The sequence below is a fragment of the Bos indicus x Bos taurus genome, chromosome 2, assembly GCF_003369695.1.
Source record: "Bos indicus x Bos taurus breed Angus x Brahman F1 hybrid chromosome 2, Bos_hybrid_MaternalHap_v2.0, whole genome shotgun sequence".
Lineage (NCBI taxonomy): Eukaryota > Metazoa > Chordata > Mammalia > Artiodactyla > Bovidae > Bos > Bos indicus x Bos taurus.
The window spans coordinates 126228667-126243380 of record NC_040077.1 but is presented as its reverse complement, the minus strand read 5'-3'; the positions used below and the strand labels follow the sequence as shown (position 1 = coordinate 126243380).

Here is a 14714-nt window from a genome sequence, read left to right as displayed (position 1 = left end):
TGTGAGGTCGCAGAGCTGCTGGCTGGGGAGGGGCTGTGGAAGCCGCCAGGCAGGACAGGGCGTGAGTTCTGGCAGTAGAGCTGACCTGAGTTCTAGTCCTGCCTCCACCATCGCCATTTGACCTGAAGCTTCTCCCTTCTGAGTCTAGTTTCCTCAGCAGTAAAATGGGAATAATGGTACCTGCCTCCTGCCTCTCAGAAGTGACTTGAAGGACAAATGGAAGAGCAGCTGCCTGGCACACAGTAGCTTTAGCCCTGGCAGCCTGAGTGCCTGGCCGTGTTGCTCAGCTCCACTGCCTGTTAGTGGCCGCGCCCTTCTGGCCTGGGTCTGCCTAGGTATCAGACCATAAGCCCGACCTTTGAGATGGACCGAGGGCTGGTCCTGATGTTTGTCTTGACTCAGCCTCCTAAGATAAGGGAGCCGAGTTTCCTGGGGCAGGGCAGGCCAACAGAAGTAGGCTCCCACCCCCTCCTCTTTTTGTTACTATGGCAACCTTGGGTCATCAAAGGCCAGGCCGAGTCATGTGGACTGGGCCCCTTGACATGTCTCAGCCTCATGTGGGAGAATCTCTTCCCACCAAGTAGCTGCCCCTGGTTGCCTTGTAATGAAGGGACTGTAGGTCTCCAGTGAAGATCCAGATGTTCAGATCTTGGGGCTGTAGTTCTAGGGGTTGCAGAGGTGCCTGCAGCTTTGAGGGAACTGGTGGTGAGTGCAGCTTCTCACCTCAGAGCTAGAGGGGCTGGTTAAGAGAAGACAAGCACTTACCTAGGTGGACAACCTACATTTGATCCCAAGTCTGTGACTCCTTCCTGCTTCTGGAACAGCAGATCCTGGGATGGGAAGGGAGACGAGGCTGGACATGGATGGGGCAGAGAGAGCCTTGAATGCCATGTTAAGAGAAAGAAAGTGCCATATCAGGAGCTTTGCATTTGGTTCTCATAACATCCTCAGAGGTAGAAACTGTTACTCTCCCCATTTTACAGATGAGAAAGTTGAGGCCCAAGGCCAGATCTCTAGTGGGCAATGAAGTCAGGTCTTGCTTGACCACAGAACCCACATTCCTCCCAGCCCAGGAAACACACTGAGTGCTGAAGAGGAGGAGCACTGCATCCCTGTGAGCTCAGTTTCCATCATTACTTGGCACCTGCTCATTCACCTCTGTTGCTGCAGAATCTTGTAGCATTCCCAGTGCCCACTTTTGGGCTCAACACACCAGGGGGCGCTCAGCCTGTGGTCAGAACCTCATCACTTTGTGCAGTGGAAGGAGCTGGTTTTATCTTTTGCATCATCACATGTTCATGGCACTGGGAACCCCAAAATGAAGTCAACACCCCACCTTTAGGGAGTTCTCAGCACTGGGGAAGGGTGGTGATGAGAAAGCTGTGTGGTGGATGCAGTGATGGGGAGGAACAGGCTGTGGGCACATAGAACCTCCATTCAGTGCCAGGCCTGACAGTGGGCAGTGAAATATACCACCTGCCTACCTGCCTCTCTGGGGCATGATGAGATGAGCACGTCCCAGGGAACCCAGTAGCATCCACTCTCAAGGTTGATGGTGGACCAGATGGACGGGCACTGCTGTGTGTGGCAGAAGAGGAAACGTGGGCTGTGGGGCACCAGGTCACCTTCCCCACAGAGCTGGCATTTGCCTGGGCCTCGAAAGCCAGGATTTGTGCAGCTGGAGAGAGAAGTGGCCCTTCCAGGGGGAGGAGAGGCCTGACTTGGAGGAGAGGCAGGCTCTCTTGAGTTCAAAATCCTGCGCCTCTTTCTTATTTGCCAGCTGACCTTGGGCGAGTTGTTTTACCCCTCGGAGGCTCCGATGCCTCTTCTGTAAAAGGAGACTAGAGTCCACCCATCAGGGCCACCCAGAAGGAAGGAACGTGATGTGCATAAATTGGAGCATCCAGCAGTGTTTGAGACATCATATTGGTGTTTAATGCTTGTTTATTTGATCCGTTTCAGGCAGAAGAAGGGATTGGGGTTTTAGCAGCTGTAGAGAGGACTGCAGTCTAGGATGAGAGCTCCCCGTGTGCACCTGGTCCTTTAGGCATGCTGGGGCTCCATTCACCCTCCCTCCCTTCCTGGAGGTGGATTGGGCACCCCAGGCCCCCTCCCTGGCTATCTCCGGAGCTGGACCCCTTGGAAGCGCCTGCAGGTCTATTTTGAGAGCTGAGCGTCTCCCCCCCTCCCCTCCTCTCTTCCTGTTTATGAAACCCTGATCCCTCCCGGATCCCTCATGCTCCCCTGGCTGGAGCTCAGGCAGGATGTGATTGTGGACTTCGGGGAGCCTTGGGAGTCTCAGGTGTTCGGGGGGGGGAATTTCCCTGGGACTGGCCGGGGAAGGCTCCCCAACCGTCCACCCTCGCAACACCTGAGACCCGTGGACTCTTGTCCCTTCAGCCTGCCCAGAGGAGACCCTGCAGCAGTAAGAAAGCCCTTGCCGTTCAGGGAGTTCTGTTTACCACATCCCTTTATCTCTGTGGCCCATTTTTGCTTCTTGAAACAACCTTTTGAGGGTGCGAACATTTTACAGAAGAAGCTGAGGCTTAGATAGGGAGAAAGGGTTGCACGGGAACAAATGAGTAGACGGGTCTTAGTTTCCCACCCTGCCCTCCTGGCCTCAGGCCTCTTTTCTGTGCTGGTCTCTTTACACGGAGTGTCTTTTTTCCACCTCTCTGCTTGGCCAGCTCCTATTGATCTTCAGGGTCCAGCTAGACTGTCGCATCTTCCCAGATCTTACCCCGGGCAGAGAGTGAGACCATATGGGCACCTCCAGCACTTGGCCTGCACTGTTGCACGCCACGCTTCCGTTTCGTTGTTGTGTATTTGGGGGAGCTGCCTGAGGACAAGGCTGGAGGCTTCCTTAACACGTGCGCCTCCTAGTGTCTGGCTCCTGGCCTGGGGACACATAGCCGGGGGCCCGTAGCGGTGAGTAACGTCCCGAGGGGAGGCAGGCTGGTGGGCCTCGCAAGGAGGGTGATGATGAAATGCTTCAGCCTGTAGGCTTCGATTTTGCCCCAAGCTCTCTGCCTTTCTAGCCATGTGGCCTTGGGAAAGTCACTTTCTGTCTGAGTCTGGTTTCCTCTTCTCTGGAATGGGATGACCGCACTTCCCTTGGAGTAGGACATCTGAGCCTGGCAGAATCCACACCAATAAAAGCTGAAGGAAAGAATGGCTTCCTGCAATAAATGCTCAGTTAAGAGGCACAGTTCTCATTGTCACTGCATGCCAGTCCTGGCCTCGGGCCCAAGGCCAGCTGGCCTATCAAGGAGGCCTGGAAACTGTGGACCCACTGCCCAGAGGCATGCTGGGAGAGGCGTCTGGGGATGTTTGCCCCATGAGAGGGGGCACCCCTGGGAGGCCCTGCAGATGCTGCCATCTGGGGGAGGGGCTGTTGATGTCCGTTAGGGCCAGAGATCAGCAGGTGGGCTTGGGCTGCAGCTGCTGGAGGGAGGCCCAGGTTGGGGACCCTACAGGCCAGGGATCAGGCAGGGAGTGTGGTAACGGGGGGCAGAGGCGGGTGGCGCTCTGGGCTTCTCTCCAGCTGCCTTGTGGGAGGAAGTAAATAAGAGGAAGTATCTATGGGGGGAATGGGGCCACGACCAGGGGGTGGGGTCTGGCGCTGTCCTCCCCGCTGCTGCCACCAGAGGCTCCCAGGCCCTGCACGCACCCCTCCAGAGCAGGCAGTTTGGAGACAGCGTCCTTCCTATTGCCCCTTCTTGTACCCTGCCAGCCACGGAGAGCCTTCTTTGCTTCTGAAGGGTACAGGGGTAGTGAGGAGTCGGGGCGGGGGCGTAGCTGGTACTGGACCAGAGAGCTTTGGGGCTCTCAGGGCAACCCCAGACCCCAGGTCCTCCAGGAGAAGCTGGAGTACAACGAGAGGCCTCAGTCTAAGGAAGTATCTTGCCCAACAGCCAGCAGGCCCTCCTCAGACTGCTGTCAGGGGCTCTGTGGGGACTGGAAGGGGAAGTTCTGTGTCCGTGGGGGCGTTTCCACATAGGGCATGTCTGTGGAAATGGTTTCCGATCAGCGGACTCTGTGCATCTGTGTGTGTCAGTTCCTGTGAGGGTACTGGGTGAGTGATGTGGTGAGGCCATGTGGCAAAGGGCCGGGCCTGGTCCCCCCCTGCCCCACGGCTACCTGTGAGGTCCATGCCTTCTGCACCGTCCCCCCCCACCGCCCCCACCTCAGGGCCCTGGGCGGATAGGCTTCTTCAGGGCAGCGCTGAGTGCGGTCGTGCCTGCTCTGTGGGCTGCCATTTTGGGTGGGCCCAGCCATGGGAAGGTCACCACAGGGGGAGGAACGCCCGTGCTCTGGGCCAGACTGTCAGAGGTGGTGGCCCTGCTGCCTTTTGCCCCCCATTGTCTCCTGGAGGTGTTTGCAAGTAAAGGGTGTCCCCTGTGTGGCTGCCGCCTCTACTTGTGACTTCTGTCTGTGTCCGGCTCTTCTTTCCTTAGGATCAGAGAAGACGAGGAGAAAGGTCTCTCTGCATCCACCCTGGAGTTGTGGGCTTGGGGTCTACGGTGTCCCCTCCTCCGCAGGGGAGCCTTACCCATGTTCTGTCCCTCCTCCCGGCAGAGGGGGAAGTGAGAAGGAGGGGGTCAGGGACCCTGCCTTCTGGGCCAGGAAAGTTGCAAAAGCAGAAGTGAGGGGAGTAGCCAGGCTCTCTGGCCATAGGCGTGGGACCCACCATGCAGACCCCAGCAGATTTCCCCAGGGCTGAGAGAGACTCACGCCCCTGCCCCAGAAAGGTGAGCAGAGGCTTGGCCAGCCTCCAGCGGTGTCTGTCACCAAGACTCTGCGCCAGGAATGGGTTTGGGGGTGGCTCTGTGCCCTGGGGTTTCCGGGTGACTACCTCTGTCCCCAGGGACGGTTCTCAGTCAGAGGCAGACCGAGCGGTGGAGACTCAGACCTCAGGATGGGGCAGGTCGATGTTGCTGTGTGGTCTTTGCCCTCCCCAGCCCCTCTCTCAGCCAGGTTTTCTGCCTGTCCCACGTACTGGGTTCCTCTCAGGGGCCTGATTGACCTGCAGTTTTTCGTGACTGCAGCTTCTGTGGCTGTTCAGGCTCCCTCAAGGGAGGCGTCTCTGAGGGTCGACATCTAGAGGCAGAAGTCCCCAGACTCTCCCTGGTACTAAGGGAGGGGCCGGGCTTGGCTCGGCAGGGCATCGCTCTGGCTGACTTGCCCGCCCTCCCTTTCCTGGCCCCTGAGGCCTGCTGACCCCCGGCCAGGCAGGGCCCAGGGAGAGGACCTGGGTTTGAGCAGGCTCCGCCACCAGTTCACTTTGAGCCTGGGTGAGTCGCTGTCCGGTGAAGCTCAGTTTCTGGTTCCTGAAGTGGGGCATGACAGCTTTGGGATATCTGTCTGGGTCAGGGTCAGAGTCATCAGATTACACTCAGCAGACATCCGTCTCCGTCTAGTGACTTGATCCTGGGCCCCTCTCAGGCCCTGGCATAGGACGGAAAGCCCAAAGAAATGGAATTCCTCAGAGATGAGTCGGCCACAAGTACCAGACTGCTCTCTCTCAAGTGCTGGGGTTTTGCAGATGATGTTCCCCCAGGTGGACCAGCAGGAACCCAGAGCTCTTGCCCTTAAGTCCAGGGTCTGACTCTCTGGGTGCCTGTGTGTCTATGTGCCCTGGGTATCTGTCAGCCTCCTTGGGCCTCACTGACGCTGGCTGCCTCTGACTGCTGCCCACTTGCTTCTGCTGTTGAGTTCCTGTCTGTCTCCACTCCATGAATGCCTGTCTTTACCTGTTGGGTCCATGTCACATAGCTGGGTGCCTGTTGGGTCGTGTCCCTTCTGTCTCTGCCTGTTGAGTACATTCCCCATCTGTCTCCACCTGTTGGATACAAGCCCCCATCTGCCTCTGCCTGTTGGATCCCCATCTGTCTCTGCCTGTTGGGTACATGTTACCATCTATCTTTGCCTGTTGGAATGTGTGTCCCCCATCTGCCTCTCCATGGTAGATATGAGTCCTTGTCCACTTCTGCCTGTTGGGTATGAGTCCCTTCCTGCCTCCTCCGTATGTTGGGTACATGTTCCCATCTGTCTCTGCCCATCGGATGTGTATTCTTCCCACCTCCTTCCTGTTGGGTGCATGGCCCTGTGCATCCCAGCCTGCTGGGCACGGGGACTCTCCTACCCATCTGTTGGATGTGCGCCTTCATCTGTCTTCACCTGTAGGGAGCCTGCCTCTGCCTGTTGGGTGTCCCTCCTCATCTGCCTGAACATGTCTGGTCCCTGTGTCTGCCTGTTGGGCACCTGTCTCCTCCTCAGCAGCTGGCTTGGCATATGGGGCTTTCCCTCTGCAGGCCCACAGGGAGGATGGGGAGGAGGGCCAGAGGGCAGCCCTCCGGCGATGGGGAGGGTGGGGGAGAGAGAGGAAGGGAGGTGGTAAGGGAGCTGGGAAACCACAGGCCCTGAGTGATTGGCGGCCCTGGGCTGGCCCAGCCCCCGCCTTCACCCTGCACATCCGCCTTGGGCCTGGCCACCTCCGCAGCAGCCCCGGACGCTGCCTGCTCCTGCCATGGTGCCTCGGCCCAGCCGGGCGCATGGAGCAGGATCCCAAGCCGCCCCGTCTGCGGCTCTGGGCCCTGCTCCCCTGGCTGCCCAGGAAGCAGCGGCCCAGGATCAGCCAGACCTCCCTGCCTGCCCCTGGCCCTGGCCCCAGGCAGGACTCGGTGAGTGTGCCCAGCTGTCTGGGCCTGGCCTGACGGTGGCCCCTGGAACAGGTGCCCTGGTAACCAGTTTGGAAACAGCTGGCTCTGGGTTCTCCTTGCCCATGCCTGACCCTCCTGGGTGACTAGACCCTGTCCAGCCTTGCTTCCTGGGAGAGTGAGGAGGCACTTCCGGGCTCCAGGGTGGCATCAACAGATTGGAGGGAGAGCAGAGGGGTTCTAGAACATCTGGGACCTGGCAGGAGTTTCTAGTAGACTTGTGTGAAGGAAGTGTCAGAGGGTGGTGCAGAGAGTCCCAGTCTTACTCCCTCAACCTCAGGCTGACACTTACTGGGATGCTAGGGGGAGTCTGAAGTGGCGACTTTGTGTTCTTGTGTATCTTAGCCTTGTCCTTCTACCAGAGAGAGCCCATCTTCCATCTTGGCCAGAAACAAAACCCAGCTGTGCCTTCCCAGTACATGAGCAAACTCGACTTCCTATTGTGGCAAAACCAAAACCTTTGTAGCTGCGGGAGGGGAGCCTCCAGGGAGGACTTGGGGCAGGTCTGTAGGCCTCAGCCAGAGCCTGGCATTGGCTCAGCCCGGCCGTGCCTGGGCACCCCTCTGGGCCTGACCAGGCTGGAGCAGCAGGAACGATACGAGCTCGCCTGACCCGGCTCCTTGGTGGTTTGGCCCTCCCTGGGTTTTGATATGCATGAATTGGGAGGCCTCGTCTTCCAGGGTAGCTGGCTGGTTGGACCTGCAGGACCCTGTCTGCTGAGATCTGGCGGGAGTAGGATCTCAGGATGGGGGGCCGTGCCCTTTGCTGACCTGGATGGGACCCACCATGCTCACCAGCTCTGTTCCTCCATCAGGATGAGGGCGTTCTCAAGGAGATCTCCATCACACACCATGTCAAGGCTGGCTCGGAGAAGGCCGACCCATCCCATTTTGAGCTCCTCAAGGTCCTGGGCCAAGGATCCTTTGGCAAAGTGAGTCCCGAGCCCACAGCTGGGAGGGCAGCACTGGTCATGTCACAGTGGGGGTGGGAGGACCGCCTTGGAGCTCAAAGGATCAGAGCGCAAGGGTTGATGGGTCTGAGGGGAGGAGGAGAGAGGTCACTGTGGTACCCAGGGGCAACACAAGGGCAAGCTGGTGCTTAGGGAAGCTGGAGGTCAGCCTGGGGCATGCGAGCTGGCAGGGTCAGCCCCCTGCCCATCTTCTCTTCTGCTTCCCCCTCACCACCCCCACCCCGATGCCGTCTAAGGTCTTCCTGGTACGAAAGGTCACCCGACCTGACAGTGGACACTTGTACGCCATGAAGGTACTAAAGAAGGCAACGCTGAAAGGTGAGTGGGGGGTGCCTCCCCGCAGAGCCTCAGGCTGGGCAGAAATAGAGGGCAGATGACACCCAGCTCTTAGGGGCCTAGGGTCTGATGGGAGAGACAGCTATCTCACCAGGAATACCCGGTCTGAAGATACAGAAACAGGCCTATTCTCAGCCCCTCCTTCTCTCCCACTGCCCCAATGGCAAAGACAGGATCCATTCAGAAGAAAAGACTTCGGGAACTAACCCCTTCCCACCCCCCTAAGCCAAGTGCCAGTGTCTGTAGCTGAAGGGCGTCTGGCAGGAGGCAGGGGTGAGTGCAGTGTGTTGCGGGGGCGGGCGGGGCAAGGGCTTCAGATATCAGGCATCAGCTTGGTTAGGCCGAGGCATTCTGTTAGCAGAATTGCTTCATGATGCTTGAAGAGTCTGAGGGAGACCTCTCAGAGTTGGGGAGAGCGTGAGAGGAGAGGAGGGAACCCAGGGAACGAGGCAGTTGGGCGGGTTGGAGAGGGTGAGTCAAGGCAGGGCCCCAGAAATGGATGGAGAGGTTCAGAAAGGAGCTGAGCCCACGTCTAGAATTCCCAGACTTACAGAGGGTGTGAGGGTGGTTGCGAGTGGGCTTTGGACTGGACAGTGACTCCTTGGTCAGCCTGGGGACCAGGCTGGTCCTGCTGACCAGGAGGAGTGGGCCCCGGCTAGGATGGTGGGGGCAGAATAGGAGGTACTGGCCTTGGGTTCCTGTGGCCACAGTGGGCTGGCTGTGGGGTGACTTAGCTGTGGTGCTCTAAGACCAGCCTGGTAGGAATGGGAATCCTTCCCCAGGAAGGATGATGGAAGGAGAAAGATGCTCTGAAGGGCTCCCAGGCTGGGACAGGGGAGGGGGTGCGGGACCCCACAGGCTGGTGCAGTTGGTGCTGGGACCCAGGAGAATTTGGGTTTCAGCCTCACAGGGGAGAGGCTCCCATGGGAGTAGCCAGGTGAGCTGTGCCTTTAGAGGGTGAGTTAGGCCTTCTCTCCAGACTGAAAACATAGAGGAAAGACACCCCAGGAGGGAGGAACTATGCCTGAACAGAAATGTAGGGTCATTTGATAGTTTGAAAATGCTAGATGTATTTGGGAAGCAGTGATGAGGGTAGTTAATCCAGCATGGTCCTGGCCTTGTCGGGTGAGTGAAGCAAGAAAATTAGAGGGTGAAAGGTGCTCTGAAGGGGGACATAGAGCGCTACAAGAGTCCAGAGGGCTCCAGCTCAGCCTGGCAGGTTAAGGAAAGTTTCCTGGAGGAGAGGATGCCTGAACTGAGTCAGAGGAGAACTGGCTGACGATCAGAACAGCCTAGGGACTTTTATTCTTAAAAAAAAAAAGGGTGAGGTGCCTGCTCAGACCTATGAGTCTGAAATTCATGCCCAGGGAGTCTACCCTCAGCTATAATCAGGGACTTTTTTCTTGCTTTTTTTGGCCACACCGCATGGCATGTGGAACTTCCCCAACCAGGGATCGAACCCATGCCCACTCTAGTGGAAGTGCAGAGTCTTAACCACCGGACCACCAGGGAAGTCTGGGAATTGGAGATTTTTATGCCAGACGGAGAAGGGGCTGATGAAGGCATCCCAGGGGGAGCCACAGGGGCAGAGGCTGGGGGCACACAAGGAACAGGTTGCTTAGGCTGGCTGGATTGAATGGCCCCTCGGGACACAGCTAGCGACAGGGCTAGAGAGGTGGGCAGGGCACCAAGGGCCAGTCTTGGGCACTGCCGAGAGACATGAGGAACAAGTAGAAAAGAGAGCCCTTCTTAGCCAAGGCTGGGGGCGGTGCTGTGCTGGGCGGCCAGACCTTTGGTAAGCCTCTTCTTCCTTTGACCAGTGCGTGACCGCGTTCGGACCAAAATGGAGAGAGACATCCTGGCTGACGTAAACCACCCGTTTGTGGTGAAGCTGCACTACGGTAAAGACCACAGACCCTCCCTGACCTCCCACCCCACCTGCCGGCCTTTGCCCTTGTCGGGGGGCTGTTGCCTCCCCTATATACTGCCCCATTTGCCGCCTGGCAGACCAAGGGAGCTGAGGGGCAGAGGGACAAGGCCCAGGGCGCAGCTGGCTCCCCCATGGCCTTTTCCCGTCTCCCCAGCCTTCCAGACTGAGGGCAAGCTCTACCTTATCCTGGACTTCCTGCGCGGCGGGGACCTCTTCACCCGGCTCTCTAAAGAGGTGAGCTGACGCCCGGGACACCCGGACACCCCACTGCCAGGGCCCCGGATGGGGCTGGCGCGAAAGTGAGGCCTCCACCTGGGACTCGCCAGGCCTGCCCAGCATTCCCTGACCCACCCTGGGACAGAGCCCATTCCCTGGCTGAAATTCTGAGAGTTCCCTGAGATGGTTGAGGAGAATCAGGCCCAGGATGTGATCCTGCCCTGATTCCAGGAACCCAAGAGTGGCTCTCACCTCTTCACCTCCTTGCTTCTTCTTTTTTTTTTTTTTAAGATTTATTTATTTGAGAGTTTTTATTTATTTTTTTGGCTGTGGTGGGTCTTTATTACTGCATGCAGGCTTTCCCTAGTTGCAGCATGTGGGGGCTGGGACTCATTGCAGTGCTTGGGTTTCTCATTGCAGTGGCTTCTCTCATGGTGGAGCATGGGCTCTGGGGTGAATTGGCCTCAGGAGTTGTAGCTTGTGGCCTCTAGAGCTTGGCCTTAGCAGTTGCGGTGCACAGATTTAGTTGCTCCAAGACATGTGGGATCTTCCCAGACCAGGGATCAAATCCGTGCCCCTAACATCACAAGGTGGATTCTTAACCACTGGGCCACCAGGGAAACCCCTTCACTTCCATTTTTTTCAGGGCTTCCCTGGGCAGGGTTATGAGGATTTGGAGAAGCTCAAATCCACCTGGAAAGCTGGATTCTTTAGGATTATGTGCTGTTAACCAAAAGGCTTTTGAACTCACATATAAGAATTTGAGCCAGATATAAAAATGGGACCAGTAATACAAATTAAATTTTAGAAGAGAACCAAAGTTTTTAAATGTTTAAAATGCTGTTTGAATGATCAAATAGATAATACATGACTGAGAAGAAAAATATCCATTGAGAAGTCTTCCTCCCACCCCAGCCCTCTCGACTCCCTCCTCTAGGTAAACATTTTTCTTATCTAAATTTCCCATGTTTCTTTGGGAAAAAAATACAAACCAATCCAACGTATGATCTGAATCCTGACCCCTACTTTCTTACATACAAAACACCATTCTACATATACTGTACTTTGCTTTCTTCATGACAGTGTGTTTTGGGGTAACTTGGCACTTATACCTTGGAGATGGATCTGTAGCCATCCGTCATATGGAGGGATCCTTGTTCTAGTTTATGGCTGCATTGTTGTTCAGTTGCCAAGTCATGGCTGACTCTTTTGCAACCCCATGGACTGTAGCCTGCCAGCATCCTCTGTCCATGGGAGTTTCCAGGCAAGAATACTGGAATGGGTTGCCATGCCCTCCTCCAGGGGATCTTCCCGACCCAGATCTTGAACCCGTGTCTCCTGCTTGGCAGGCAGACTCTTCATCACTGAACCACCTAGGAACCCCTCATGGCTGGCAGAGCACTCCGTGATGTGGGAAGGAGACAGTTTAGTTTACTGCTTGACCCTTGGGCTGTCTCCAGCCTTTCCCTACTTGCCTTTCAACGCTACCATGAGTGACTTGGATATTAGTCACTTTATTCTTTAAACCCCTTCATAAAGAGAAGGGGGTATGGAATCTCTGAGGGGGACTGGGAAGCTGCTGAGTGCCCAGTGCCCCAGCTCCTGAGAAAGGGGCGATCCCGGCTGAAGTACCTCCCGCCCGTTGCAGGTTATGTTCACGGAGGAGGATGTGAAGTTTTACCTGGCCGAGCTGGCTTTGGGCCTGGATCACCTGCACAGTCTAGGCATCATTTACAGAGACCTGAAGCCTGAGAAGTGAGTGAAGGCCCAGCTCTGCCCAGCTCCCTAGGGTGTGCAGAGGCAGGCCCCAGGGGCCTCTTCTAGAGCAGAGCCAGTCTGAGGGGGTGGGGTGACTCCCCCTGAGAAAGTCCCCCTCTCTTGGGTTGCCCCAAGAACTGGCGGGTGGAGCAGAGTGGTGGCAGCAGTAGGCTCGCCTGGGGGCTGCCTCATCACTAGGGCTGCCATCACCAAGCACCAGGTACCTCTGTGCCTGGGCGTTGCCTACCTTTTTTGCTAATCCAGTGTGACATCTGAGATGCCACTATTAAAGGTCCTTCCTTGATATGACCCTCTGTAGAATCTTCCTTAACATCTAAATATCCTCAAGTGGTAACTTGGGAGCCAGGGGCAGGTGCTTACGTGGAGTGGGATGTAGCTTTCGAGTAAGGCAGAAAGTGAAAAGTGAAAGTGTTAAGTCACTCAGTCATGTCCAACTCTTTGCAACCACTTGGACTGTAGCCCACCAGATTCTTCTGTCCGTGGAATTCTCCAGGCAAGATCACTGGAGTAGGTAGCCATTCCTTTTTCCAGGGGATGTTCCTGACCCAGGGATCGAACCTGGGTCTCCTGCATTGCAGGCAGATTCTTTACCATCTGAGCCACCAGGGAAGCCCAGAGTCAGGCAGACCTGAATTCAAATCTAATCTCTGCCACCTCCTAACTCTCTGACTGGGGGAGTTATTTAACCTCCCTGGGCCTTAACTTCCCCATCATTAAAACGGGGCCATGTGAGTATCTACCTCACACAGTTGTTTCAAGAATTAGCAGAAAGGTAGGCAACACACCTGTGCAGCACCCCCAGTCCCTGCGCCACCCACCCATTCATCAGCCGGACCTGGTGGACCAGCTTCCCTGGGCTGAGCCCAGCCCCTACAGACCCGTGGCGTCACCTGACCCCACCAAAGGCCCACGACTGAGGGGCCCTGAACCCTTCTCTCCATTGCAGCATCCTTCTGGATGAGGAAGGCCACATCAAACTCACTGGTGAGTGGAGGGCGCCTGCCCCTCCGGTTTCAGGGGAGGGAAGGGTGGGCTCTAGAGGGACCTGGGCTGAGTGCTAGGGTATCCGCGTGTCCTGAGAGGCTGTGCCAGGCACTTAGAAGTGGTCAAAAGTCCAGGCCTGGCATGACGTGGGTTTGCATCCCAGGTCCCCACTGTGTAATGCTGAGCAGACCATCTCACCCCCCTGGGCCTCACCTTCCTCCTGAGTACCATGGCGGTGATGCCCTCAGGCCTCTGGGCAGGAGGGCATGGGTGTGCAGGGGTGGCAGCGAGGAAGGTAGGGGGTCCTGAAGGTGTGTCCACTTGCGCTCCTTGTCACAGACTTCGGTTTGAGCAAGGAGGCCATCGACCATGAGAAGAAGGCCTATTCCTTCTGCGGGACAGTGGAGTACATGGCCCCTGAGGTTGTCAACCGCCAGGGCCATACCCACAGTGCAGACTGGTGGTCCTATGGGGTGTTGATGGTGAGTGCCCAGGCAGGGGTAAAGCATCCAGCAACCAGCCCAGGCATTGGGCCTCAGTTTCCCCATCTGTGGGGCATGGGGGCAAGGGAGGGTGGTTTCTGGTCTCTAAGGCTCTTCTCTTGTCCTCTCATAGCTAAGCTGGCCTCACACTCCTCCGAGCTGCAGTTTCCTTCCTTGGAAGGATTCCGGGCTTGGCCCCACCTGGGGTGCCTCCCGCCCCGTACTGGGCCTCTCCCCAACCTCAGGCCCCTAGTTCTGCTCCTGGTGGTCTGATTGATGGAGAGGGGAGGGACACACACAGTTCTTGATCCAGGTGGACCTCCTGGGCAGGGGGCTGAGTGGCTGGCCCGGGTGGGAGGAGGTGGGGGGCCTGAGGGGCGGGAGCAGAGCCTGAACGGACCCTTGTTCCCTGCAGTTTGAGATGCTGACGGGCTCCCTGCCCTTCCAGGGGAAGGACCGGAAGGAGACTATGACCCTGATTCTGAAGTAAGCTCCAGCCTCTCTCTGACACCTCCAGGTGTCTCCTTTCTTGGCCTCGTTTGGGGGCCAGAGTATCACCCCACACCTATCCTCAGATTCTCCAAGAACGAGACACTCCTCTGGTTCGAGTGCTATGCTTTTGCTAGGGCTCCCTTTTCACCCACGGGGCCTGTGGGTGGAGAATCCTGAGTCTCTGGGAGGGAAGCTAGTGGACGGCTTGTCTGGACTGAGCTGGAAATGAGATGTGGACAGAGGCGGGAGGTGAGATGGGGCCTCCGGGGCGGGGCTCAACCCTGACGAGACCCGGGGGCCATTGCAGGGCAAAGCTGGGCATGCCCCAGTTTCTAAGCACGGAAGCCCAGAGCCTCCTGAGGGCCCTGTTCAAGCGGAATCCTGCCAACCGGCTCGGTAAGTGGCCCCAGCCCAGGGGAGGGGAGCGGGTACAGCTGTGGCCTAGGCCACGGGGCCACATCTGGGGCTGAAAGGGGCCGTTGTCCTTTGTGTGGGCAGACAATGCCGGCGGCCACCCTGCCTTCTGGCCCCATGTGTGGAGTGTGGGGCGGGGGGGTGACCTGTGTCTGGGGGAAAGCAGGAACTGAGTCATCTCCACTCCCCCTGGGGATGAGGACAGAGGCCGGCACGGCTCCTCCGCCAAGGCTGCTGGCTCAGGAGAAGGGGCACGAGTTCGGGCGCCAGGGGCTCGGGACCCCACTGCTGGCACGCGGTGGTCCCTCCACAGATACTGTGGTCGGATGAGTGCTGTTTGTGAGCAGAGTGACCCAAAGCAGTTGACGTCTCCCCCCAGAGCCCGAGGTCCT

At 57.4% G+C, this 14714-nt stretch overlaps 1 protein-coding gene across 4 annotated transcripts in view; it reads left to right on the top strand.

The window, feature by feature from the left end:
* The window catches only part of RPS6KA1 (ribosomal protein S6 kinase A1), a 37967-nt gene that overhangs the window by 7263 nt on the left and 15990 nt on the right, over nucleotides 1-14714 (top strand). For 2 of the 4 annotated variants that reach the window (XM_027519597.1, XM_027519605.1), the window contains 9 exons: nucleotides 7534-7650; nucleotides 7926-8007; nucleotides 9846-9926; nucleotides 10110-10189; nucleotides 11820-11926; nucleotides 12897-12934; nucleotides 13274-13416; nucleotides 13832-13902; nucleotides 14216-14304. In XM_027519597.1, the coding sequence (XP_027375398.1) occupies nucleotides 7534-7650; nucleotides 7926-8007; nucleotides 9846-9926; nucleotides 10110-10189; nucleotides 11820-11926; nucleotides 12897-12934; nucleotides 13274-13416; nucleotides 13832-13902; nucleotides 14216-14304 (808 nt within the window). Of the gene's footprint in view, nucleotides 1-4641; nucleotides 4752-6512; nucleotides 6684-7533; nucleotides 7651-7925; nucleotides 8008-9845; nucleotides 9927-10109; nucleotides 10190-11819; nucleotides 11927-12896; nucleotides 12935-13273; nucleotides 13417-13831; nucleotides 13903-14215; nucleotides 14305-14714 lie in introns of those variants that run through there. The other 2 variants (XM_027519616.1, XM_027519587.1) reach the window with 2 other exon arrangements.